Raw genomic sequence first — 27795 nt, 5'->3', positions numbered from 1 at the left:
TACATGCCTTAGATAGCTCTTTTGTCCCACCCCCCACACATGCAGAGACCTCACCTGGCTTAACTGGTGCCTCCAGAGACACTACCGCTCTCATCATAACTCAATGCCTAGATTTACCTCCACTGTACTCACATCCTACCATACCCTTGTCTGTACGTTATGCCCTGAATCTATTCCACCACACCCAGAAATCTGCTCCTTTTATTCTCTGTTCCCAACACACTAGACGACCAGTTATTATAGCCTTTAGCCGTACCCTTATCCTACTCTTACTCTGTTCTTCTGGTGATGTAGAGGTTAGCCCAGGCACTCTCATTTGTTGACTTCTGTAACCATAAAAGCCGTGGTTTCATGCATGTTATCATCAGAAGCCACCTCCCTAAGTTTGTTTTATTCACTGCTTTAGCAAACTCCGCCAACCCTGATGTCCTAGCCATGTCTGAATCCTGGCTTAGTAAGGCCACCAACAATTCTGAAATTTCCATCCCCAACTACAACATTTTCCGACAAGATAGAACTGCCAAAGGGGGCGGAGTTGCAATCTACTGCAGAGTTCTGTCATACTATCCAGGTCTGTGCCCAAACAATTCAAGCTGCTACTTTTAAAAATCCACCTTTACAGAAATGAGTCTCTCACCATTGCCGCTTGATATAGACCCCCCTCAGCCCCAGCTGTGCCCTGGACACCATATGTGAATTGATTGCCCCGGATCCATCTTCAGACTTTGTACTGTTAGGTGACCTAAATTGGGATATGCTTAACACCCCGGCCGTCCTACAATCTAAGCTAGACGCCCTCAATCTCATACAAATTATCAAGGAACCTACCAGGTACAACCCTAAATACATAACCATGGGCACCCTCATAGATATCATCCTGACCAATTTGCCCTCTAAATACACTTCTGCTGTCTTCAAACAGGATCTCAGCGATCACTGCCTCATTGTCTGCGTCCGTAATGGGTCCATGGTCAAACAACCACCCCTCATCACTGTCAAAAGCTCCATAAAACGAGCAGGCCTTTCTAATCGACCTGGCCTGGGTATCCTGGAAGGATATTGACCTCATCCCGTCAGTAGAGGATGCCTGGTTGCTCTTTAAAAGCACCATCTTAAATAAGCATGCCCCATTCAAAAAATGTAGAACTAAGAACAGATATAGCCCTTGGTTCACCCCAGACTTGACTGCCCTTGATCAGCACAAAAACATCCTGTGGCGTACTGAATTAGCATTGAATAGCCCCCGCAATATGCAACTTTTCAGGGAAGTCAGGAACCAATATACACAGTCCGTTAGGAAAGCTAAGGCTAGTTTTTTCAAACAGAAATTTGCATCCTGTAGCACTAATTCCAAAAGGTTTTGGGACACTGTAAAGTCCATGGAGAATAAGAGCACCTCCTCCCAGCTGCCCACTGCACTGAGGCTAGGAAACACTGTCACCACGATAAATCTACGAAAATCGATAATTTCAATAAGCATTTTTCTATGGCTGGCCATGCTTTCCACCTTGCTACCCCTACCCCGGCCAACAGCTCTGCACCCCCTGCAGAAACTTCTGAAAGAGCTGCAAAATCTGAATCCCTACAAATCAGCTGGGCTAGACAATCTGGACCCTCTCTTTCTAAAATTATCAGCCCGAAATTGTTGCAACCCCTATTACTAGCCTGTTCAACCTCTCTTTTGTATCATCTGAGATCCCCAAAGATTGGGAATCTGCCACGGTCATCCCCCTGTTCAAAGGTGGAGACAGTCTAGACCCAAACTGTTATAGACCTATATCCATCCTGACCTGCCATCCTGCCCTGCCTTAACAACAGATCACCGACCATTTCAAATCCCACCGTACCTTCTCCACTATGCAATCTGGTTTCCGAGCTGGTCATGGGTGCACCTCAGCCATGCTCAAGGTCCTAAACGATATCATAACCGCCATCGATAAAAGACAGTACTGTGCAGCCGTCTTCATCGACCTGGCCAAGGCTTTCGACTCTGTTAACCACCACATTCTTATCGGTAGACTCAATAGCCTTGGTTTCTCAAATGACTGCTTCGCCTGGTTCACCAACTACTTCTCAGATAGAGAACTACGAATACTTAGGTGTCTGGTTAGACTGTAAACTCTCCTTCTAGACTCACATTAAGCATCTACAATGCAAAATTAAATCTAGAATCGGCTTCCTATTTCGCAACAAAGCCTTCTTCACTCATGCTGCCAAACAAACCTTCGTAAAACTGACTATCCTACCGATCCTTGACTTCGGCGATGTCATTTACAAAATAGCCTCCAACACTCTACTCAGCAAACTGGATGTAGTCTATCACAGTGCCAACGGTTTTGTCACCAAGGCCCCATATAATACCCACCACTGCAACCTGTATGCTCTCGTTTGCTGGCCCTCGCTACATATTCGTCGCCAAACCCACTGGCTCCAGGTCATCTATAAGTCTTTGCTAGGTAAAGCCCGCCTTATCTCAGCTTACTGGTCACCATAGCAACACCCACCAATAGCACGAGCTCCAGAAGGTATATTTCACTGGTCATCCCCAAAGCTAACACCTACTTTGGCCGCCTTTCCTTCCAGTTATCTGCTGCCAATGACTGGAACGAATTGCAAAAATCACTGAAGCTGGAGACTTATATCTCCCTCTCTAACTTTAAGCATCAGCTGTACACAGCCCATCTGTAAATAGCACACCCAACTACCTCATCCCCATATTGTTATAAAAAACAAAAAGTGCGACTGCACTGACTTCTTAATTGAAAATGTCTTAATAGTGTTTGTTTTGTGTAGAGACCTTCTTGGTCAATAAGCCCTTACACAGCCTGGAGGTCTGTTGGGTCATTGTCCTGTTGAAAAACAAATGATAGTCCCACTAAGCACAAACCAGATTGGATGGAGTATCGCTGCAGAATGAGGTGGTAGCCATGCTGGTTAAGTGTGCCTTGAATTCTAAAGAAATCACTGACAGTGTCCCCCGGAAAAGCACACCCACACCATCACTCCTCCTCCATGCTTCACGGTGGGAACCACACCTGCAGAGATCATCCATTCACCTACTCTGCGTCTCAAAAAGACATGGCTGTTGTAACAAAAAATCTCACATTTGGACTCATAAGACCAAAGGACAGATTTACACTGGTCTAATGTCCATTGCTCGTGTTTCTTGGCACAAGCAAATCTCTGCTTCTTATTGGTGTCCTTTAGTAGTGGTTTCTTTGCACCATGAAGGCCTGATTCCCGCAGTCTTCTCTGAACAGTTGATGTTGAGATGTGTCTGTTACTTGAACTCTGTGAAGCATTTATTTGGGCTGCAATCTGAGGTGCAGTTAACTCTAATGAACTTATCCTCTGTAGCAGAGGTAACTCTGGGTCTTCCTTTCCGGTGGCGGTCCTCATGAGCCAGTTTCATCATAGCGTTTTTTGCGACTGCTCTTTCAAAGTTCTTGACATTTTCCGGATTGACTGACATTCCCGTCTTAAAAAGTGATGATGGACTGTCATTTCACTTTGCTTATTTGAGCTGTTCTTGCCATAATACGGACTTGTTTTTTTTAAACCAAATAGTTTATCTTCTGTATACCAACCTTATCTTGTCACAACACAACTGATTGGCTCAAATGCATTAAGGAGGAAAGAAATTCCACAAATTAACTTTTAAGAAGGCACACCTGTTAATTGAAACACATTCCAGGTGAGTACCTCATGAAGCTGCTTGAGAGAATGCCAAGCGTGTGCAAAGCTGTCACCAAGGCAAAGGGTGGCTACTTTGAAGAATCTCAAATATAAAATATATTTTAATTGGTTTAACACATTGTTGGTTACGACATGATTCCATATGTGTTATTTATGTGTGTTATTTCATAGATTTGATGTCTCCACATTATTGATGTCTCCATTATTCTACAATGTAGAAAATAGTAAAATATAGAAAAACCCTTGAATGAGTAGGTGTGTCCAAACTTTTGACTGGTACTGTATATAATGGTGCGTATGGACAGTATATGTAAACATTCTTAAAGTGACCAGTGTTCGATGACTTCATGTACATAGGATAATGCATTCTGCAAGGTACAGGGTAGAGTACTGGGTGGTAGCCGGCTAGTAACAGTGACTAAGGTTTAGGCCAGAGTATTGGAGTAAAGAGAGTAAAGTTAAAACTTTGTATCAGTCAACTGTTTATCAGTCAAGGCAAAGGGTGGCTACTTTGATGCACCTTTACTGTATCCTCCTTGATGGTAGCAGGGTGCATAGCCCATATCTCGGGTGGCTGAGGCCCTTGATGATCTACTTGGCATTCCTGTGACACCAGGCAGTGTGCCCCCGATGATGAGTTGAGCAGACCACACCATCCTCTGGAGAGCCATGCGTTTGTGGACGGTGCAATTGCCGAACCAGGCGGTGATACAGCCAGACAAGATCCTCTCAATGGTGCATCTGTAGATGTTTGTGAGGGTCTTAAGGGCCAAGCCAAATTTCTTTAGTCTCCTGAGATTGAAGACACGCTGTTGCAAGTTCGTCAACACTGTCTGTGTGAAGGGACCATTTCAGGTCATCAGTGATGTGAACGCAGAGGAACTTGAAGCTTGAGTAACAAGAGGACAAGTGTCTGCTTCAGGCAGGAACACCTAACTTGATGAGGCTGAGGCTCCTCTATGATTAAACTCTGTAAAGAAAATTCTGCTACCCAGTGGAGTCTGATGTCCTACTTCTGGTGAATTCGTGCATACCATAGCCTAGAGTTCATTGTGTTCAGATACTGGAGAAAATGATCCATCTCTCAGCTAGCAGGCTATCAAAATGATTTGATATCTCTCACAAAATAGATAGATCAAGGGTCTTTAAAGTAAGTCTCTTTTTAAGTATGTTCACACAAAAAAAACAGATAGTGCCATTTTTTTTCTCTCCAATCAAGTCCCCTTAGCCTCTCTCTTGCAGAATAACATTTTGTCAGAACCTCCCTGCAACCTAAACATGTATTATGTTCCCAGAACAGGCCACGTTTTCACTTCTGTTCTCAGTACTTGAAAAAAAAAAGTTCAGTTTTAACGGTCAGGAAACTTATGGCTTTGTTCCCACAACCAATGTGAAACCCCAAAAACAAGGAACCAAATGTGCTTGCTGGGTGGTGTGGTTGAATTAACAGCAAATAAAAACTATGAGGCTTCCACAGAAAGTGTCTGGTTGAGAACAACATCCCTTCTCCACTTGAAATATTCAGGACATGAAGGCTCAAACATCAGTGCATTGAAGTCAATTTCATTAGAGTAGCTCAAAAGTGGATATTTCAGTGAGAACACAATAGAATTTTTAAAAATCTATCATACGGAGGCTACTATTACTGGACCTTTTAATCATGCTCCCTTTCCCAGCTGCTGCTATAAACAAGTCATTTATTTCTCTCAGCTTATACAGTGCATTAGGAAAGTATGCAGACCCCTTGACTTTATCCACATTTTGTTACATTACAGCCTTATTCTAAAATGGATTTAAAAAATCCTGATCAATCTACACACAATACCCCATAATGACAAAGCAAAAACAAGTTTTTAGAAAGTTGTGCAAATGTATAAAAATAAAAATCAGAAATACGTTATTTACATAAGCATTCAGATCCTTTGCTACGAGACTCAAATGAGCTCAGGTGCATCCTGTTTCCATTGATCATCCTTGAGATGTTTCTCTAACTTGGAGTCCACCTGTGGTAAATTCAATTGATTGGACATGATTTGGAAAGGCACACACCTTTCATTTGACAGTGCACATCAGAGCAAAGAACCAAGCAATGAGGTCATTGGAATTGTCTGTAGAGCTCTGAGACAGGATTGTGTCAAGGCAAAGATCTGAGGAAGGGTAACAACACATTTCTGCAGCATTGAAGGTCCCCAATAACACAGTGGCCTCCATTATTCTTAAATGGAACAAGTTTGGAACCACCAAGACTCTTCCCAAACAAACTGAGCAATCGGCGGAAAAGGGCCTTGTGATGACCAAGAATCCAATGGTCTCTATGACAGAGCTCCAGAGTTCCTCTGTGGAGATTGGAGAACCTTCCAGAAGAACAACCGTCCCTGCAGCACTCCACCAATCAGGCCTTTGTGGTAGTGGCCAGAAGTGGCACTTCTCAGTAAAAGGCACATGACAGCCGGCTTAGAGTTTGCCAAAAGACACCTAAAGGACTCTCAGACCATGAGAAACAAGATTCTCTGGTCTGATGAAACCAAGATTGAACTCTTTGGCCTGAATGCCAAGTGTCACGTCTGGAGGAAACCGGTCACCATCCCTACGGTGAAGCATGGTGGAGACCGCATCATGATGTGGGGATGTTTTCAGCAGTAGGGACTGGGAGACTTGTCAGGATCGAGGGAAAGATGAACGGAGCAAAGTACAAAACCTGCTCCAAAGCCCTCAGGACCTCAGACTTGGGCAAAGGTTCCCCTTCCAACAGGATGACCCTAAGCAAACAGCCAAGACAATGCAGGAGTGGCTTTGGGACAAGTCTCTGAATGTCCTTGAGTGGCCCAGCCAGAACCCAGACTTAAACCCGATCAAACATCTCTGGAGAGACCTGAAAATAGCTGTGAAGCAACAATCCCCATCCAACCGGACAGAGCTTGAGAGGATCTGCAGGATCTGTGCCAAGCTTGTAGTGTCATTTATTTAACTAGGAAAGTCAGTTAAGAACAAATTCTTATTTACAATGATGGGCCTACCGGAGAACAGTGGGTTAACTGCCTTGTTCAGGGGCAGAACGACAGATGTTTATATATATTTTTACCTTGTCAGCTCAGGGATTTGATCCAGCAACCTTTCGGTTACTGACCCAACACTAGGCTACCTGTCGCCTGTCATACCCTACACCCAAGGCTTTAAATCGCTGCCAAAGGTGCTTCAACGAAGTAATGAGTAAAGGGTCTGAATACTTATGTAAATATGACATTTCATATTTTTTGTTTTCATAAATTTGCCAAAATGGAGAAAAGTTTTTGCTTTGTCATAATGGGTTATTGTGTGTAGATTGATGAGAGGCGGAAAAAAACTATTTCATCCATTTTATAAGGCTGTAACGTAACAAAATTAGCAAAAAGTCTAGGGGTCTGTATACTTTCCGAATGCACTGTATGGGGGAAATAATTGCATTCCTTGCAAATAAAGCCTCACTATTTCTATGTGTTGTGAAAAATATATGTGGTATCAAATAAACTATTTGACTTCATCACCTACAGTATGATTTTATATTAAGGTGTCTTCACAAAAAACAAATCTGAGATGAACAATCTTTATCGACTTTAAATTAAGTATGAGGAAGGATTCAGGAGATGGAAAACCACCCACACAAAATATGAATTGTCATCAGCATTTTTACTGTAGGTTTTTATAAATATCCAGTATACACTTATAAAATAGCTTGTATATTCTCCCAACATATTGGCAACAGTTCTTTGAAACCACCGACTTGATTTCATAATAACATTCAATCTACAAACCTGAGAAACAAACCAAACAAGAATAACAAAGGTTTTTCAAAAACATGCTACACAGTAGCATAAATTACAATGTATATTAGAGCCAACACAAGCCTGAATTCAGTGGGACAAAAGACAATCTGCTCAAAATACATTGAAACATGTAAGTCTCACTATAGACCCAAGTCTGCCAGTTCAATCCCATATATTAACAAAGGACATTATTTACATTTATCAAATGATGTCTTTGAGTCTAAGAGACATCAAGGTACTAAAAGTGTCAGCATACTCATAATTCAATTATTGCCTCAATAAATAGATTTTTAAAGAAGCAAAGCTTCTATGTCTGTCAGTCACAGGTCCAGTGTTCACCATGGGCAGCTCTTTCCCCTGCAGGACTCAGGATCCCCTCATTGGAGAGTGTAGGTTGACAGTAGGTTGGTGATTGTCCATTTCTGACCAGAGCACTTCTGTATGGCCAGCTGGTAGCCAAACTCCGTTTCGCCGTTCTCTACCAGCTCCAGGCAACGTTTGGAATTCATGTTTTCTATGGAGCCTCCCTTTAGGACACAGAGCAAATACAAAATGTTGAGTTATGCAGTCATTTCACTTTGCTCATATACATTGTGTCCAGTCATTTCCCTGTGCTGAAATGCATTGTGTCCAGTCATTTCCCTGTGCTGAAATGCATTGTGTCCAGTCATTTCACTTTGCTCATATACATTGTGTCCAGTCATTTCCCTGTGCTGAAATGCATTGTGTCCAGTCATTTCCCTGTGCTGAAATGCATTGTGTCCAGTCATTTCCCTGTGCTGAAATGCATTGTGTCCAGTCATTTCCCTGTGCTGAAATACTTGTGTCCAGTCATTTCCCTGTGATGAAATGCATTGTGTCCAGTCATTTCCCTGTGATGAAATACATTTTGTCCATCAGGAGCTCCAACTTGTAATGGCAGGCCAATGAGGCCCTTTAAAATCAACATGATACATCTGTAATCACAGAGAGAAAATTCATGCAGATGGATCTTTTACATTTTAGTAATTTAGCAGACGCTTTTATCCAGTGCATAGATTTTCATACTTCTTCGTACTGGCCCTCCGTGGGAATCGAACTCACAACCCTGGCGTTTGCATGTGCCAAACTCCTCAGTCCCTGCAGGTGACAAAAGCATACCCATAAAATGATGCTGCCACCACATTACTTGAAATTGAAATTTGAACAGAGCAAAATGTGACAATTGTGAAAGGGGTGTGTAGACTTTCTCTACCAACTGAGCCATAAGGGAGGCCGTTTGATAATGTCACCTGGGGAATAACGAGAATCTATATAACTGAGGCTAGCCTACAATCACTAAGGATAACGATCTAAAAGCCTTCAACCCCAGGTTAATGTCTCTGTTAGGTCCTGCTTTTTCCTCGCCCTCTCTTGCACCCCAGTATCTCTACTTGCACATCATCATCTGCACATCTATCACTCCAGTGTTAATGCTAAATTGTAATGACATCGACTCTATGGCCTATTTATTGCCTCACCTCCCTAATCTTCTACATTTGCACACACTGTACATAGATTTTTCCATTGTGTTATTGACTGTACGTGTGTTTATGTGCAACTCTGTGTTGTTTTTGTCGCAAGGTTTTGCTTGATCTTGGCCAGGTCGCAGTTGTAAATGAGAACTTGTTCTCAGCTGGCCTACCTGCTTAAATAAATAAAGGTGAAATAATAATATATATATATATATATATATATATATATATATATATATATATATATATATATATATATATATATATATATATATATATATATATATATATACACACATACATATATACATATATATATATATATATATACACATACACACACATTACTGTAACAAAGTTAGACTTCTGCGGGTGCCAGTGGATGTGGAGGATTTGTCCATTGTAAAAAAAATGGCTTGATTGTGTCTGCAGGAACCCTGAAGATCTCAGATTAAGTTAATCGAGGATGTTAAATGGCAACCACCAGATGAGAAAGAAACCACTAACAGCATCTGCAGTGGCATGCTACTCAAAGACAGATACAGTGCCTCGTGGAAGTCTACACACCCCTTTAACAATTGTCACATTTTGCTGCCTTCAAATGAAAATGTTTAGTAATGTGGTGGCAGCATAATTGTATGGTATGCTGGTCACCTGCAGAGACTGAGGAGTTTGTCAGGATCCAAAATAAATATGAAAAGAGCAAAGACCAGGTAAAAAAAACTGCTTACGTCTTCTGAATGCCTAACCCTGGGATAGAGGTTTCTTTTTTTGTGGGACAATTACACAAATTTGAATGCCAAAGACACCATAATGACTTTCCAATAGGTGTTGAGTGTTCCTGAAATAGGTCCATTCTCACGCCTGACAACCTTTTCATATGTGAGTTCCAAATATCTCTAATGGTCACCCCAGCGTGAGTCGTTTTACGCACATGATGTCAGAAAGCACTCACTTCCAAAATGCGATTACTACGCAATAGGACAGTTAACACGGGCTGCCTGCTAATTATTTATAGGCTGTTTCAACATGTCAATTTCAAATGAATTTCCAACACGTATTTTCTAACAACAGTTTGAATTGAGGTGTGTTCCGCCTCCTCATTAATTCACATAGAAGTAGCCAATTTCAGCGTTGCAGACAATTATGTTTGATGCTTTACTGGGCCGGTGTTTGCGTAGACCAAGTATACAGATATTTGCGCAGTCTTGCACGAATTAGAACATTTTCTGAATTAATTAAATCGCTTTAGCCGTGATTGCAAAATTAATCAAGGCTCCCTTTGTTATTTAGTTTAATAACTAAAATGCTTGACTGTATTTAAATACATTGATGACAAGTATGCTGTGTGATGCCGTGCACAAATTAATGAGTGATTGATTGATGTACTGTATATTGAAGTAGGCCTTTATGCCAATAAGTAAGTTATCCTATAACAGCTACAGTAAGAAATGCTTTTTCGTTTTTCTTGGAATAAAAAAACCATAATATTCATCAAATGAATTAGCTACATTTCTAAAAACCAATCCCATATAGTCTGTTCAATTCAAGGCTCCCTTTGACTCTTAGGTCTACAGCTCCATGTCATTTCAATAACTTAGCTTCTCAAAGATGCCCTCTGGTGGGCAAACTAGCACTAACTACAATTAATAAACTGGTCCTGAACATCTCTAAAACGAAGAGAATTTTCTTTGGTACAAATAATTCCCTAAATTCTAGAACTCAGCTGAATCTGGTAATGAATGGTGTGGCTGTTGAACTAGTTGATGCGACTAAATTACTTGGTGTTACCTTAGATTGTAAAATGTCATGGTCAAAACATAGATTCAGTGGTTGTAAACATGGGGAGAGGTCTGTCCGTAACAAAGAGATGCTCTGCTTTTTTGACACCACACTCCAAAAGGCAAGTTCTGCAGGCTCTAGTTTTGTCTAATCTTGATTATTGTCCAGTCGTGTGGTCGAGTGCTGGAAGGAAATACCTAGTTAAGCTGCAGCTGGCCCAGAACAAAGGGGCACGTTTTGCTCTTAATTGTAATCAGAGGGCTGATATAAATACTATGCATGCCAGTCTCTCTTGGCTAAGAGTTGAGGAGAGACGGACTATCGCTGTACATAACTACCGTAAATAAAAACAGCATCTACAGTGGTACAAATATATTCTTGAATTTGATCAAATTAAAACGCACATTATTTTCAATTTTGTACTAACAAGTGGTTGCCATGGTGAATAATCCAATAATAATTGGTATGACACGGCTCTCGGAACTCATTAAGGAGGCGGCTTCTAAATGAAAATACCTGCAGATCAATAAAAATGTCCCTGTAAATCTAATTCAATTTAGAGGATTGGAGGATTCTAAATTAATATCCAAGGGGATTTTATACAATTATAATGCAGGGTTAATAATAAATGTATATATTTGTAGGGGTTGATGCATTCTTGGTTAGGGCAAATCTGGTCTGTGATCTTGATTTAGGAATGTAAAACCTTACAGAGAATATCTAAAGGGGCTTTTATATAATTATAATGCAAGTTTAATAATAATAAAAAAATGGTTGGATAACCGATAGAAGCTGCCTCTTATTGAGTAATATAATCATTCATTCAGAAGGTTTAACCCTGCAGTAGGTTATAATAATACATGCCTTCTGGGAATGTTAAAAAGTCCAAAAGGTTATGGGTTGAATTTTGGCTGTCAAAAGTATTCAAAATCAACCAATGTCAGCCTTTTAAATGCTTTATTATCCAAATGTTTGAAGTGTGTGTGGGCGACGGAGAGAAACAAAATGGTGCAGTTTGAGGCCATGAGGCGGAGAGTGATTTTTAAAATATATTTTACCTATATTTTACCTTATTTATACAGTTTTTTTCTCATTGAGATAACATCTCTTTTCCAAGAGAGACCTGGTCCAATAGCAGCAGAGGGAACAACGTTTCAGACAAAACAAAAACAACTTACATACACTAACACAACATTAAACAAAACTATAATCACACATACAGTACAACAAACATTTTACATTAAAAACACAAACGTCTCGACTAAAAACAGCTGGCCTAAAAACAACTACACTCTTCTATGATATATACATCGATCAAGTGATTAAACTCCACCAACGAAACTAGATCATTACATTTTAAAATGTTCAGGGGAGAATTCCAGGACCACGGAGCTAAGTAACTAAAACTATTTCTACCATGTCCTGTTCTAATTTTTGGTACTGTTAGAAGAAAATCAGAATGGGACCGTAATTGATATTTATTTACTGACCTGACTAAAAAAGAACAGAGATAAAGTGGCATTTTACCCAATATGGCCTTATAAATCAGTGTATACCAGTGTTTAAGCCTACGCAAGGTCAATGACGACCAGCCAACAGCGCTGCAGAGATCACAATGATGTGTTAGACGTTTCTGATTTGTAAGGAACCTGAGGGCTGCATGATAAACTGAATCAAGTGCTCTCAGGGAAGTGGCTGAGGCCTGCATATATATATAACATCACTAAAATCTAAAACCGACAGTAATGATGCGAGCGCTGGAGATGTGAGCAGGTGGGTCTGGGCAGGTGTGACGTAGTTGTCGTTTGTATGTGTAGGTGCCGAGGCTACATAGAGCCATGACTACATGAAACTCAATTCCACATCAAGTAACTGATGCAAGCAGTAAAATTAGATTTAAAAAAAAAAAAAGATAAAAAAAACACCTTATAGAACCGCGGAGACTGTGAAGCAACACAAACATAGGCACAGACACATGCATACACACATGATAATACACACATGTGGATTTAGTACTGTAGATATGTGGTAGTGGTGGATTAAAGGCCTGACGGCACAGAGTGTGTTGTGAAATCTGTGAATGTATTGTAATGTTTTTAAAAATGGTATAAACTGCCTTCATTTTGCTTGGCAGCTAATGGGGATCCATAATAAATACAAATATGACTGCACCATCAACTTGATTCTTTAGCAGACATCACTTGCTGATTATATTCAGTCAACACATATATCTTAAGAATATCATGGAATATAATTGAAGATTTTTGTTTCTCTTAGAATAAAAACCTTTGTGTAACAACTGTTTTAGTAAGTAATATCCTAGTCTAGTTACAGCTTCTTCTGACCAAGTAGACAAAAACCAAGTGTCTTTTTTTGGGTGTGCGTGCAGGACAGAGGAATAGCAATTTTTACACTATTGTTCTAAATTCAATCACCTTCATCCTCATCATTCCATTTATTGAAATTCAATAATGAACAATTATAAGTTTCTATCATTCATTCAGGGACATTCGCATTAGCGCCAAAAATAATAATTATTGCCCCCTTGTGGTGGTCTGGAGCAATGAAGCAGTTGCGCAGGGTAACGTAGTAAACCACAAATTACCTCTAAGTCCCGCAGCATCATCTCAAACCTTTTAATATTGAGGAACCACTGGATATGGTTGAATCATCAGCATACATGTGTCACGCCCTGACCATAGTTTACTTTGTATTTTCTATGTTTTGATTGGTCAGGGTGTGATCTGAGTGGGCATTCTATGTTACATGTCTAGTTTGTCTAGTTCTATGTTCGGCCTGATATGGTTCTCAATCAGAGGCAGGTGTTCGTCATTGTCTCTGATTGGGAACCATATTTAGGTAGCCTGGTTTTCACTGTGTGTTTGTGGGTGATTGTTCCTGTCTATGTGTTTTTCACCAGATAGGCTGTTTTAGGTTTTCGTTACGTTCATCACGTTCTTTATTTTGTAGTGTTTGCATTGATTCGTGTTTTACGTTTGTTCATTAAAACATGGATCGCAATCTACACGCTGCATTTTGGTCCGACTCTCCTTCTCATAAAGAAAACCGTCACAGAATCACCCACCACCAACGGACCAAGCAGCGTGTAAACAGGCAGCAACAGCAGCGTAAAGAGGAATGGACATGGGAGGACGTTTTAGATGGCAAGGGCTGTTACACTTGGGAGGAGATACTGGCTGGAAGAGATCGCCTCCCATGGGAACAGGTGGAGGCACTTAGGAGAGCAGAGGCAGCCGGAGAGAGGAGCCGGCGATATGAGGGAACACGGCTGGCAAGGAAGCCCGAGAGGCAGCCCCAAAAATTTCTTGGGGGGGGGCTAACAGGGAGTATGGCTACGCCAGGTAGGAGACCTGCGCAAACTCCCTGTGCTTACCGGGGGGCTAGAGAGACCGGACAGACACCGTGTTATGCAGTGGTGCGCACGGTGTCTCCAGTGCGGGTGCATAGCCCGGTGCGGTATATTCCAGCTCCGCGTGTCTGCCGGGCTAGATTGAGCGTCGAGCCTAATGCCATGAAGCCGGCTCTACGCAGCTGGTCCCCAGTGCGTCTCCTTGGGCCGGCTTACATGGCACCAGCCTTGCGCTCGGTGTCTCCGGTTCGCCTGCATAGCCCAGTGCGGGCTATTCCACCTCGCCGCACTGGCAGGGCGACCGTGAGCATTCAACCAGGTAAGGTTGGGCAGGCTCGGTGCTCAAGAGCTCCAGTGCGCCTGCACGGTCCGGTTTTTCCAGTACCACCTCCACACCCCAGCCCTCCGGTAGCAGCTCCCCGCACCAGGCTTCCTGTGCGTGTCCTCGGCCCAGTACCACCAGTGCCAGCACCACGCATCAGGCCTACAGTGCGCCTCGCCTGTCCAGCGCTGTCGGAGCCCTCCTCCTCTTCAGCGTTGTCGGAGTCTCCCGCCTGTTTAGCGCTGTTAGAGCCTTCCTTCTCTACAGCGCTGCCGGAGTCTCCCGCCTGTTCAGAACTGCCAGTTTGCAAAGAGCTGCCAGTTAGCATAGAGCTGCCAGTTAGCATAGAGCTGCCAGTTAGCATAGAGCTGCCAGTTAGCATAGAGCTGCCAGTCTGCAAGGAGCTGCCAGTCTGCAAGGAGCTGCCAGTCTGCAAGGAGCTGCCAGTCTGCAAGGAGCTGCCAGTCTGCATGGAGCTGCCAGTCTGCATGGAGCTGCCAGTCTGCATAGAGCTGCCAGTCTGCAAGGAGCTGCCAGTCTGCAAGGAGCCGCCAGAGCTGCCTGTCTGCAGGATGCCGCCAAAGCTGCCAGTCTGCAAGGAGCCGCCAGAGCTGCCAGTCTGCAAGGAGCCGCCAGAGCTGCCAGTTAGCATGGAGCAGCCAGGGCCGCCAGTCAGTATGGAGCAGCCAGGGCCGCCAGTCAGCATGGAGCAGCCAGGGCCGCCAGTCAGCATGGAGCAGCCAGTCAGCATGGAGCAGCCAGTCAGCATGGAGCAGCCAGAGCTGCCAGTCAGCATGGAGCAGCCAGTCAGCATGGAGCAGCCAGGGCCGCCAGTCAGCATGGAGCAGCCAGGGCCGCCAGTCAGCATGGAGCAGCCAGGGCCGCCAGTCAGCATGGAGCAGCCAGTCAGCATGGAGCAGCCAGTCAGCATGGAGCAGCCAGAGCAGCCAGTCAGCATGGAGCAGCCAGAGCTGCCAGTCAGCATGGAGCAGCCAGTCAGCATGGAGCAGCCAGAGCTGCCAGTCAGCATGGAGCAGCCAGTCAGCATGGAGCAGCCAGAGCTGCCAGTCATCATGGAGCAGCCAGTCAGCATGGAGCAGCCAGAGCTGCCAGTCGACCAGACTCTCCCAGATCTGCCAGTCGTCCAGACTCTTCCAGATCTGCCAGTCGTCCAGACTCTTCCAGATCTGCCAGTCGACCAGACTCTTCCAGATCTGCCAGTCGACCAGACTCTTCCAGATCTGCCAGTCGACCAGACTCTTCCAGATCTGCCAGTCGACCAGACTCTTCCAGATCTGCCAGTCGACCAGACTCTTCCAGATCTGCCAGTCGACCAGACTCTTCCAGATCTGCCAGTCGTCCAGACTCTCTCAGATCTGCCAGTCGTCCAGATTCTCCCAGATCTGCCAGTCGACCAGATTCTCCCAGATCCGCCAGTCGACCAGATTCTCCCAGATCCGCCAGTCGACCAGATTCTCCCAGATCCGCCAGTCGACCAGATTCTTCCAGATCTGCTAGTCGACCAGGATCTGCTGAAACCGCCAGCCAGCCAGGTTCTGGTAGTTTCTACTACCTGCCTGGGCTTCCTCTCAGTGCTGAGCTTCTTCTCAGTGCTGAGCTTCCTCTCAGTGCTGAGCTACCCATCTGTCCCGAGTTACCTCTGTCCCGAGCTGTCCCTCTGTCCCATGTTATCATTGTGGTGGGTAACCTATTTAGGGACGTTTAGGAGGGGGATTAAAACTGTCATGGAGTGGGGTCCACGTCCAGCGCCAGAGCCGCCACCGCGGACAGATGCCCACCCAGACCCTCCCCTATAGGTTCAGGTTTTGCGGCCGGAGTCCGCACCTTGGGGGGGGGGTACTGTCACGCCCTGACCATAGTTTACTTTGTATTTTCTATGTTTTGATTGGTCAGGGTGTGATCTGAGTGGGCATTCTATGTTACATGTCTAGTTTGTCTAGTTCTATGTTCGGCCTGATATGGTTCTCAATCAGAGGCAGGTGTTCGTCATTGTCTCTGATTGGGAACCATATTTAGGTAGCCTGGTTTTCACTGTGTGTTTGTGGGTGATTGTTCCTGTCTATGTGTTTTTCACCAGATAGGCTGTTTTAGGTTTTCGTTACGTTCATCACGTTCTTTATTTTGTAGTGTTTGCATTGATTCGTGTTTTACGTTTGTTCATTAAAACATGGATCGCAATCTACACGCTGCATTTTGGTCCGACTCTCCTTCTCATAAAGAAAACCGTCACAGAATCACCCACCACCAACGGACCAAGCAGCGTGTAAACAGGCAGCAACAGCAGCGTAAAGAGGAATGGACATGGGAGGACGTTTTAGATGGCAAGGGCTGTTACACTTGGGAGGAGATACTGGCTGGAAGAGATCGCCTCCCATGGGAACAGGTGGAGGCACTTAGGAGAGCAGAGGCAGCCGGAGAGAGGAGCCGGCGATATGAGGGAACACGGCTGGCAAGGAAGCCCGAGAGGCAGCCCCAAAAATTTCTTGGGGGGGGGCTAACAGGGAGTATGGCTACGCCAGGTAGGAGACCTGCGCAAACTCCCTGTGCTTACCGGGGGGCTAGAGAGACCGGACAGACACCGTGTTATGCAGTGGTGCGCACGGTGTCTCCAGTGCGGGTGCATAGCCCGGTGCGGTATATTCCAGCTCCGCGTGTCTGCCGGGCTAGATTGAGCGTCGAGCCTAATGCCATGAAGCCGGCTCTACGCAGCTGGTCCCCAGTGCGTCTCCTTGGGCCGGCTTACATGGCACCAGCCTTGCGCTCGGTGTCTCCGGTTCGCCTGCATAGCCCAGTGCGGGCTATTCCACCTCGCCGCACTGGCAGGGCGACCGTGAGCATTCAACCAGGTAAGGTTGGGCAGGCTCGGTGCTCAAGAGCTCCAGTGCGCCTGCACGGTCCGGTTTTTCCAGTACCACCTCCACACCCCAGCCCTCCGGTAGCAGCTCCCCGCACCAGGCTTCCTGTGCGTGTCCTCGGCCCAGTACCACCAGTGCCAGCACCACGCATCAGGCCTACAGTGCGCCTCGCCTGTCCAGCGCTGTCGGAGCCCTCCTCCTCTTCAGCGTTGTCGGAGTCTCCCGCCTGTTTAGCGCTGTTAGAGCCTTCCTTCTCTACAGCGCTGCCGGAGTCTCCCGCCTGTTCAGAACTGCCAGTTTGCAAAGAGCTGCCAGTTAGCATAGAGCTGCCAGTTAGCATAGAGCTGCCAGTTAGCATAGAGCTGCCAGTTAGCATAGAGCTGCCAGTCTGCAAGGAGCTGCCAGTCTGCAAGGAGCTGCCAGTCTGCAAGGAGCTGCCAGTCTGCAAGGAGCTGCCAGTCTGCATGGAGCTGCCAGTCTGCATGGAGCTGCCAGTCTGCATAGAGCTGCCAGTCTGCAAGGAGCTGCCAGTCTGCAAGGAGCCGCCAGAGCTGCCTGTCTGCAGGATGCCGCCAAAGCTGCCAGTCTGCAAGGAGCCGCCAGAGCTGCCAGTCTGCAAGGAGCCGCCAGAGCTGCCAGTTAGCATGGAGCAGCCAGGGCCGCCAGTCAGTATGGAGCAGCCAGGGCCGCCAGTCAGCATGGAGCAGCCAGGGCCGCCAGTCAGCATGGAGCAGCCAGTCAGCATGGAGCAGCCAGTCAGCATGGAGCAGCCAGAGCTGCCAGTCAGCATGGAGCAGCCAGTCAGCATGGAGCAGCCAGGGCCGCCAGTCAGCATGGAGCAGCCAGGGCCGCCAGTCAGCATGGAGCAGCCAGGGCCGCCAGTCAGCATGGAGCAGCCAGTCAGCATGGAGCAGCCAGTCAGCATGGAGCAGCCAGAGCAGCCAGTCAGCATGGAGCAGCCAGAGCTGCCAGTCAGCATGGAGCAGCCAGTCAGCATGGAGCAGCCAGAGCTGCCAGTCAGCATGGAGCAGCCAGTCAGCATGGAGCAGCCAGAGCTGCCAGTCATCATGGAGCAGCCAGTCAGCATGGAGCAGCCAGAGCTGCCAGTCGACCAGACTCTCCCAGATCTGCCAGTCGTCCAGACTCTTCCAGATCTGCCAGTCGTCCAGACTCTTCCAGATCTGCCAGTCGACCAGACTCTTCCAGATCTGCCAGTCGACCAGACTCTTCCAGATCTGCCAGTCGACCAGACTCTTCCAGATCTGCCAGTCGACCAGACTCTTCCAGATCTGCCAGTCGACCAGACTCTTCCAGATCTGCCAGTCGACCAGACTCTTCCAGATCTGCCAGTCGTCCAGACTCTCTCAGATCTGCCAGTCGTCCAGATTCTCCCAGATCTGCCAGTCGACCAGATTCTCCCAGATCCGCCAGTCGACCAGATTCTCCCAGATCCGCCAGTCGACCAGATTCTCCCAGATCCGCCAGTCGACCAGATTCTTCCAGATCTGCTAGTCGACCAGGATCTGCTGAAACCGCCAGCCAGCCAGGTTCTGGTAGTTTCTACTACCTGCCTGGGCTTCCTCTCAGTGCTGAGCTTCTTCTCAGTGCTGAGCTTCCTCTCAGTGCTGAGCTACCCATCTGTCCCGAGTTACCTCTGTCCCGAGCTGTCCCTCTGTCCCATGTTATCATTGTGGTGGGTAACCTATTTAGGGACGTTTAGGAGGGGGATTAAAACTGTCATGGAGTGGGGTCCACGTCCAGCGCCAGAGCCGCCACCGCGGACAGATGCCCACCCAGACCCTCCCCTATAGGTTCAGGTTTTGCGGCCGGAGTCCGCACCTTGGGGGGGGGGTACTGTCACGCCCTGACCATAGTTTACTTTGTATTTTCTATGTTTTGATTGGTCAGGGTGTGATCTGAGTGGGCATTCTATGTTACATGTCTAGTTTGTCTAGTTCTATGTTCGGCCTGATATGGTTCTCAATCAGAGGCAGGTGTTCGTCATTGTCTCTGATTGGGAACCATATTTAGGTAGCCTGGTTTTCACTGTGTGTTTGTGGGTGATTGTTCCTGTCTATGTGTTTTTCACCAGATAGGCTGTTTTAGGTTTTCGTTACGTTCATCACGTTCTTTATTTTGTAGTGTTTGCATTGATTCGTGTTTTACGTTTGTTCATTAAAACATGGATCGCAATCTACACGCTGCATTTTGGTCCGACTCTCCTTCTCATAAAGAAAACCGTTACAACATGGACACACATGCTTTGTTTAATGCCAATGGCAGGTCATTGATAAAAATAGAAAAGAGTAGAGGGCCTAGAGAGCTGCCCTGCAGTACACCACACTTTACATTTTTGACATTCGAGAAGCTTCCATTAAAGAAAACCCTTTGAGTTCTATTAGATACTGTAGATAGCTCTGAATCCACGATATGGCAGAGATTGAAAAGCCATAACACATGTTTCCTCAACAACAGGTTATGGCCAATAATATCAAAGGCTGGACTGAAATCTAATAGTACATCTCCCACAATCTTCTTATTACCAATTTCTTTCAACCAATCATCAGTCATGTGTCAGTGCAGTAATTTTTATTTTTTATATTTTTTTACCCCTTTTTCTCCTTAATTTCGTGGTATCCAATTGTTGTAGTAGCTACTATCTTGTCTCATCGCTACAACTCCCGTACGGGCTCGGGAGAGACGAAGGTTGAAAGTCATGCGTCCTCCGATACACAACCCAACCAGCCGCACTGCTTCTTAACACAGCGCGCATCCAACCTGGAAGCCAGCCGCACCAACGCAACCTTGGTTAGCGCGCACTGCGCCCGGCCCGCCACAGGAGTCGCTGGTGCGCGATGAGACAAGGACATCCCTACCGACCAAGCCCTCCCTAACCCGGACGACACTAGGCCAATTGTGCGTCGCCCCACGGACCTCCCGGTCGCGGCCAGTTACGACAAGTGCAGTACATATTGAGTGCCCTTCTCTGTAAGCATGCTGAAAGTCTGTTGTTTTATTTACAGAGAAATAGCATTGTATTTGGTCAAACACAATTTTGTCCAACAGTTTGCTAAGAGCTGGCAGCAAGCTGATAAGTCTTCTGTTAGAACCAGTAAAGGCCGCTTTACCACTCTCGGCTAGCGGAATGACTTTAGCTTCTCTCCAGGCCTGAGGATAAAGACTTTCCTCTAAGCTCAGATTAAAGATATGACGATAGGAGTGGCTAGAGAGTCAGCTACCATCCTCAGTAGCTTTCCATCTAAGTTGTCAATGCCAGAAGGTTTGTCCTTATTGACCAATAACAATTTTTCCACCTCTCCAATAATAACTTTACAAAATTCAAATTGGAAATGTTTTTCTTTCATTAGTATACTTTTTTTATACATGAGTACGATGGGTCACTGTTCGTTGTTGACATTTCCTGCATAAGTTTGCCCACTTTGACAATTAAATAATCATAAAAATAATTGCCAACATGAAATGGTTTGTGATGAATAAGCCATCGATTTCAATGAAAGATGGAGTTGAATGTCTTTCTGCCCATAATTTAATTTAAAGTATTCCAAAGTATTTTCTCCATCATTTTTTATATCATTGATCTTGGCTTCATAATACCGTTTCTTCTTCTTTTTGTTGAGTTTAGTCACATAATTTCTCAATTTGCAGTAAGTCAGATGAGCAGCCAGACTTATAAGCCACTCTTTTTGCCCCATCTCTTTCAACCATACAGTTTTTCAATTCCTCATCAATCCAAGGAGCCTTAACAGTCAGTTTCTTAAAAGGTGCATGTTTATCAATAATTGGAAGAATCGAGATTTCGAGATATAGGTCGTTTTTCTACTTACCCTGTCAGACGAACACATGGATACCATTTGTATGTCTCTACATGCAGTTTGGAGATGATTGAAGTTCGCATATAATTAGCCCAGCACAATTGCTGGAAGTAGATCGCTCCTCTCAAAATAGGGAAATAGACCTAACTACTCCAAAGCTGGGTGGTTGGTCATTTATAGTCTTACAAAGCTATACATATTAATCAATATTATAGCCTATATTCCCTTCTCTCTCCATTCGATAGGCTATGAATACATGACTGAAGGGTACGCTTCATCATTTTATGCATGGCTTTCTCCCAATCAAACAATGAATGTACCAGACTTCCATCTCAAAAAGTTATTTGAATAGCCTAAAAACGTAAGGTAGCCAAGAGTACTAATAATGAGGGAGAACAAACAATATCAACAGCTTATAGAAAAATCTAATGACAAGTTTAATCAAGTTTAAGCTTATTAAGAAAGAAATGATCCATGCAGGCCGAAATGGGCAATAGCCTATCTTCCTACTAGGCATATCATAAAAGCTTCCAGACAAATTTAAAAGTTATAAACAGGAGCTTAATTCCCAAATATTCTAGCCTATGAAGGTGTTGTTCTAAAGGTGTGGCTTTCAAAAATAACAAGAATAAAAGTCCATAGTTTAAGCCTTGGCATAGACTATTCTCAATAATAGCTTTATGAGAGATGGGACGATATTATTTATTTTTCTATTATTTTATGAGGCAAATAAAGCAATTATTATCCAGTTCTCAAGACAGTAGACTGCTTCTATCCAGCCCATGATGTAGGCCTATAAACTAGCTTACTACGTTAAGATGGCCCGTTCTTCATCAGACAATTCATTCTCCATCATGTGTGCGCCACACAGACAGACACAGACGCACACACAAACTTGTTTTGCTCCTCCACCAGAAAGGAATACTAGAATAGATCTGCCATTGCCTGCACTTAGCCTTTGTGCGGCGTTTAACAGCATTATCTGTCGTCATGATTCTTCCAGTTGCATTCTATTATTGGGGTGGCCAATAGGGTGATAGCATGGTATATCTGCCCTTAACCTTGTTCTGAACATCTCCAAAACAAAGGTCATGTGGTTTGGTAAGAAGAATGCCCTTCTCCCCAAAGGTGTGATTACTACCTCTGATGGTTTAGAGCTTGAGGTAGTCACCTCATACAAGTACTTGGGAGTATGGATAGACAGTACACTGTTCTTCTCTCAGCACATATCAAAGCTGCAGGCTAAAGTTAAATCTAGACTTGGTTTCCTCTATTGTAATCGCTCCTCTTTCCCGCCACCTGCCAAACTAACCATGATTCAGATGACCATCCTACCCATGCTAGATTACGGAGACATAATTTATATATAAGCAGGTAAGGGTGTACTCGAGCGGCTAGATGTGCTTTAACATACGGCCATCAGATTTGCCACCAATGCTCCTTATAGGACACATCACTGCACTCTATACTAATCTGTAAACTGCTCATCTCTGTATACCTGTGGCAAGAACCACTGGTTGATGCTGATTTACAAAACCCTCTTAGGCCTCACTCCCCCCTATCGGGTGCATCTACTGCAGCCCTCATCCTCCACATACAACACCCGTTCTGCCAGTCACATTCTGTTAAAGGTCACCAAAGCACACACATCCCTGGGTCGCTCCTCTTTTCAGTTCGCTGCAGCTAGCGACTGGAACGAGCTGCAAACAAACACTCAAACTGGACAGTTTTATCTCCATCTCTTCATTCAAAGACACAATCATGGACACACTTACTGACAGTTGTGGCTGCTTTGCGTCATGTATCGTTGTCTCTACCTTCTTGCCCTTTGTGCTGTTGTCATTGCCCAATAACGTTTGTACCATGTTGTGCTGCTACCATGTTGTGCTGCTGCAATGTTGTGCTGCTGCAATGTTGTGCTGCTACCACGCTATGTTGTCGTCTTAGGTCTCTCTTTATGTAATGTTGTCGTGATGTGTGTTTTGTTCTATATTTTTATTACATTTATTTTTAATTCCAGCCCCCATCCACGCAGGAGTCCTTTGGCCTTTTGGTAGGCCGTCATTGTAAAAAATGTTTTATGGGTACATAATCATAATAGGACAAAGGTTGACATCGCCCAATCCTAGTTGCGATATCTAAACATCTATGCGACAAAGGGGACAGAGAATCTCTGTCTGCAACCACGCACTCTCACTACTGGTGTCCCCCAGGGCTCGGTTCTAGGTCATCCTCTTTTCACCAAGTCACTAAGCTCAGTCATATCCTCACATGGTCTCTCCCATCATTGCTATGTGGATGACATTCAACTACTTTTCGCTTTCCCCCCCTTCTGACATTCAGCTGGTGACATGCATCTCTGCATGCCTGGCAGACATCTCAGCTTGGATGTTGGCCCACCAACATAATGCTTAATCTCAACAAGACCGAGCTACTCATCCTCCAATGGAAAGCCTGCCATCAAACCTCTGCAACTTGTCCAGAACGCCGCAGCCCGCCTGGTGTTCAAACTTCCCAAGTTCTCCCACATCACCCCCCCTCCTCCACCCCACCCCGCTCCACACTACACTGGCTTCCAGTCAAAGCTCACATCATCTTTAAGACCCTGGTGCTTGCCTTTGGAGCAGCAAGGGAACTGCCACTCCCTACCTTCAGGCTATGTTCAAACCCTACACCCCAAATTGAGTACTCTGAGGGCAGCTCCTGCTCAGCCCAGTCAAAGAGCTTCTCCGTCCTTGCACCCTAATGGTAGAATGAGCTTCCCCCTAACGTCAGGACAGTGGAGTCCCTGCCCATCTTCCGAAAACATCTGAAACTCTGCCTCTAAAGATTCTTAAATAAATCCCACGGCGTGGTTATGACGGAAGATTCAGCTGTTATAATCCAAATGATGTAAAAAATATCACTATTGCGTCATGTCAATGCCATTATGACATAATTTCACTCCCAAGGCAAAGCCTATAAAATGTGAGTCCAGCCACTCAGTGGGTATAACAATAATCATGCCCAGATGCAGATTATCCAGTCCGCAGGAGGCGTAGAGCACCTTGGACCATGAGGCGCAAGAGGAGAGTTGGCAGGAGACGTTAGGTCCCTTAATAATCAATAGCTCCCTGTTAGATACAGTGCATTCAGAGAGTTTTCAGACCCCTTGACTTCTTCCACATTTTGTTACGTTACTGCATTATTCTGAAATTGATTAAATTGTATCAATCTACACACAATACCCCATAATGACAAAGCAAAAACAGCTTTTTAGAATCTTTTGCTAATTCCTTTAATAAAAAATAACCTTAAGTATTCTTGGGTATGACGCTACAAGCTTGGCACACCTGTACTTGGGGAGTTTATTCCATTCTTCTCTGCAGATCCGTTCAAGCTCTTTCAGGTTGGATGGGGAGTGTCGTTGCACAGATATTTTCAGGTCTCTCCAGAGATGTTCGATCAGGTTCAAGTCTGGGCCACTCAAGTACATTGAGACTTGTTCCGAAGTCACTCCTGCATTGTCTTGGCTGTATGCTTAGGGTCATTGCCCTGTTGGAAGGTGAACTGTCGCCCCAGTCTGAGGCCCTGAGCGCTGTGGAGCAGGTTTTCATCAAGGATCTCTGTACTTTGTACATCCCCACAGCATGAGGCTGCCACCTCCATGCTTCACCATAGGGATGTTGCCAGGTTTCCTCCAGACTTGACTCTTGGTATTCAGTCCAAAGAGTTCCATCTTATTTTCATCAGACCAGAGAATCTTGTTTCTCATGGTCGGAGTCCTTTAGGTACCCTTTGGCAAACTCCAAGCAGGCTGTCATGTGCCTTTTACTGAGGGGTGAGTTCTGTCTAGCCACTCTACCATAAAGGCCTGATTGGTGGCGTATGCAGAGATGGTTGTCCTTCTAGAAGGTTCTCCCATCTCCACAGAGGAACTCTGGGGCTCTGTCAGAGTGACCACCAGGTTCTTGGTTACCTCCCTGAACAAGGTCCTTCTCTCTCGATTGCTCCGTTTGGTCAGGAGGCCAGCTCTAGAAAGTGTCTTTGTGGTTCCAAACGTATTCCATTTAAGAATGATGGAGGCCACTGTGTTCTTGGGAACCTTCAATGCTGCAGACATTTACCCTCCCTCAGATCTGTGCCTTGACACAATCCTATCTCGGAGCTCTATGGACAATTCCTTCAACCTCATGGCTTGGTTTTTTCTCTGACATGCACTGTCAACTGTGTGACCTTATATAAACAGGTGTGTGCCTTTCCAAATCATGTCCAATCAATTGAATTTACCACAGGTGGCCTCCAATTAAGTTGTAGAAACATCAAGGATCCATTTTAGAATAAGGCTGTAACATAACAAAATGTGGAAAAAGTCAAGTGATCTGAACAATTTCTGAATGTACTGTAAGTGTCCTTTAGGCTGCAAAGCTCAATGGGCAAAAGTTCTTAATAATTTGGCTATATATTTAGCCTCCAAATATAGATTTAATATACATGTAGGCATAGACTATTCTCGGTTTAACAAACAATAGCCGAACTTCTAGGATTCTCTGCACTCCACACTCACTAATTTCAATTTAAATGTATGACTTAGGTCAATAGGCAAAACAACTTAAGTACTGTATGTTCACAGTTCAGATTTGCAAGCAGTGCTTCAGTGTCCTCAAATACAAACTGCACTGATCAGAATGAAATACTTGCTTATAATCTATGGGCTGTGCGTAAAACTTCAACTGCATATCTCATGACTAAAGCCTTTCTGCCCCTAAACAAATTCAAAATCCTTTCAAATAATGCTGTAAAATAAAGTACATGAGTCAAATAAGTACTAGATCTAAAACATAGGTAACAAATGCGAGCTGGTAGATTAGTCAGCCAGGCAAGGTGGAAATGTAACTCCAAGCTTGGATGTGCGCCGTGCACAACGGACATGCAGGGACAGCCCTAGCCTATAATACCATAACCATTTAGTCGTATTTCACTACCCTTTGTTGTGACAGTTGGAAATAGGGTCTCAGCTTTCTGTAGGCACTGCATTTATCTCCAAACTCTCAATATTGACCGTTGTAGCGCTGCTTTTTATTTTTAACCAAATTATCTTTGATATATAGCCCCTATAGGCTACATAGCACGGGAAGCGCACAACTACTATTTGAGGTGATTGCATAGGCCGACATTGCCTTCAGAAAGTATTCACATCTAGGGCTGTTACGGTGACCGTAAAACCACACAGGCGATCACGGGTCATGACGGCAGTCAAATTCCACGTGACCGCTTAGTCATGGTAATTGGGCTTCTCCAAGCTCTGATGCTGCTGAAGTCCATTAGTAGTCTATCAAACTTGCTAACTGCCTGGTACTAAGCATTGTATTGACTGTTAAACAGCCATCACTAACATTGAGTAGCCACTTTAATAATGAAAAAAATGATGTAATAAATGTATCATTAGCCACTTTAAATAATGTTTACATACCCTACATTACTCATCTCATATGTATATACTGTACTCTATACCATCTTGCCTATGCCGTTCGGCCATCGCTCATTCATATATTTTTATGTACCTACTCTTATTCAGTCCTTTACACTTTGTGTGTATAAGGTAGTTGTTGTGAAATTGTTAGGTTAGATTACTTGTTAGATATTACTGCATGGTCGGAACTAGAAGCGCAAGCATTTCCATCTGCTCACCATGTGTTTATGACAAATATAATATTTGTTGATGTCACAGTGATTTGATAATCAATGAAATGCAAATGTAATGGAAAATCTAATCAAACAGTTCATGAAAGCCCATGAGCTCATGTTGCACAACTTTTCTATAGGCAATGTAATTGCGTGAAAAAACAGTCATGGTCTCTATTAAAAAGAGGATCCCATCAGCTTTCTATAGGCTAGACCTACTACATTTATTTCTCAACTTTCCTAATATTAAGCACATTGCTTATCATTACAACAGGCCTATAGCCTACCTGGCTGGCATGAAAATGAACCGTGGGAAAAGCGTCCTCCATTCGCTATTTAAGAGCATATATTACATGTATTTTTCAACCCTGTTTCAAGACAGGTGCATGATAATGGTCCTTTCCAAAATCTAATCAAATTTCACACGTATATTATTTGATATATGTAAAGACAAGATTAAATCAAGAATAGTCTGATGGGTGACAATATTAGCCTAACACTTGTGAATGATGCCCAGCTTCAGTCAAGAAACAGCCATGCATTTTTTATGCAACTTTTTCAAATCCTAGCCCATACGCCTATATGTTTTGAAAAGGTTTGTATCACAACTAAAGCGGACAAATAACTTACTAAAATTAAGCAAATTAATTTTCTTTACAACGGGTGTAGAGCCTAACTGGCATACACATGCAGCACACCTTTTGGAATGGTGTTTTCCTGCTAATGGAACATTTGCGTTTGTAGCCTACTGCCGTGTGCGCATTGCTGCGCTTATAATGTGAAAATATAGCCTAATAATTTATAAACAGTTTAAGCTAAATGTTTGGATCTGTTGAGTCAGGCTTATTGCTGAATACAGGTTTTTTGATGCTGGTGGTTGTATTAATTTAGGATCTACCGCATCCCACAACTGTCCCAGACTATGTTTGGAATATTTATTTCTAGCTTTTAATATA

The 27795-nt window shown here is 44.4% G+C and overlaps 1 protein-coding gene across 3 annotated transcripts in view; it reads right to left on the bottom strand.

The window, feature by feature from the left end:
- Window positions 1–7343: 7343 nt before the first annotated feature.
- The window catches only part of galnt18a (UDP-N-acetyl-alpha-D-galactosamine:polypeptide N-acetylgalactosaminyltransferase 18a), a 102373-nt gene continuing 81921 nt past the window's right edge, over window positions 7344–27795 (bottom strand). For 2 of the 3 annotated variants that reach the window (XM_036978266.2, XM_090232285.1), the window contains one exon: window positions 7344–8026. In XM_036978266.2, coding sequence (XP_036834161.1) covers window positions 7877–8026 — 150 coding nt within the window. In that variant the 3' untranslated portion in view covers window positions 7344–7876. Of the gene's footprint in view, window positions 8027–8546; window positions 8619–27795 lie in introns of all 3 variants that reach the window. The other variant, XM_036978259.2, reaches the window with a different exon arrangement.

The sequence above is a fragment of the Oncorhynchus mykiss genome, chromosome 1, assembly GCF_057628025.1.
Source record: "Oncorhynchus mykiss isolate SJ-2025 chromosome 1, ASM5762802v1, whole genome shotgun sequence".
Taxonomy (NCBI): domain Eukaryota; kingdom Metazoa; phylum Chordata; class Actinopteri; order Salmoniformes; family Salmonidae; genus Oncorhynchus; species Oncorhynchus mykiss.
The sequence above is the reverse complement of the archived record's forward strand: the minus strand, read 5'-3'. Positions and strand labels throughout refer to the sequence as shown.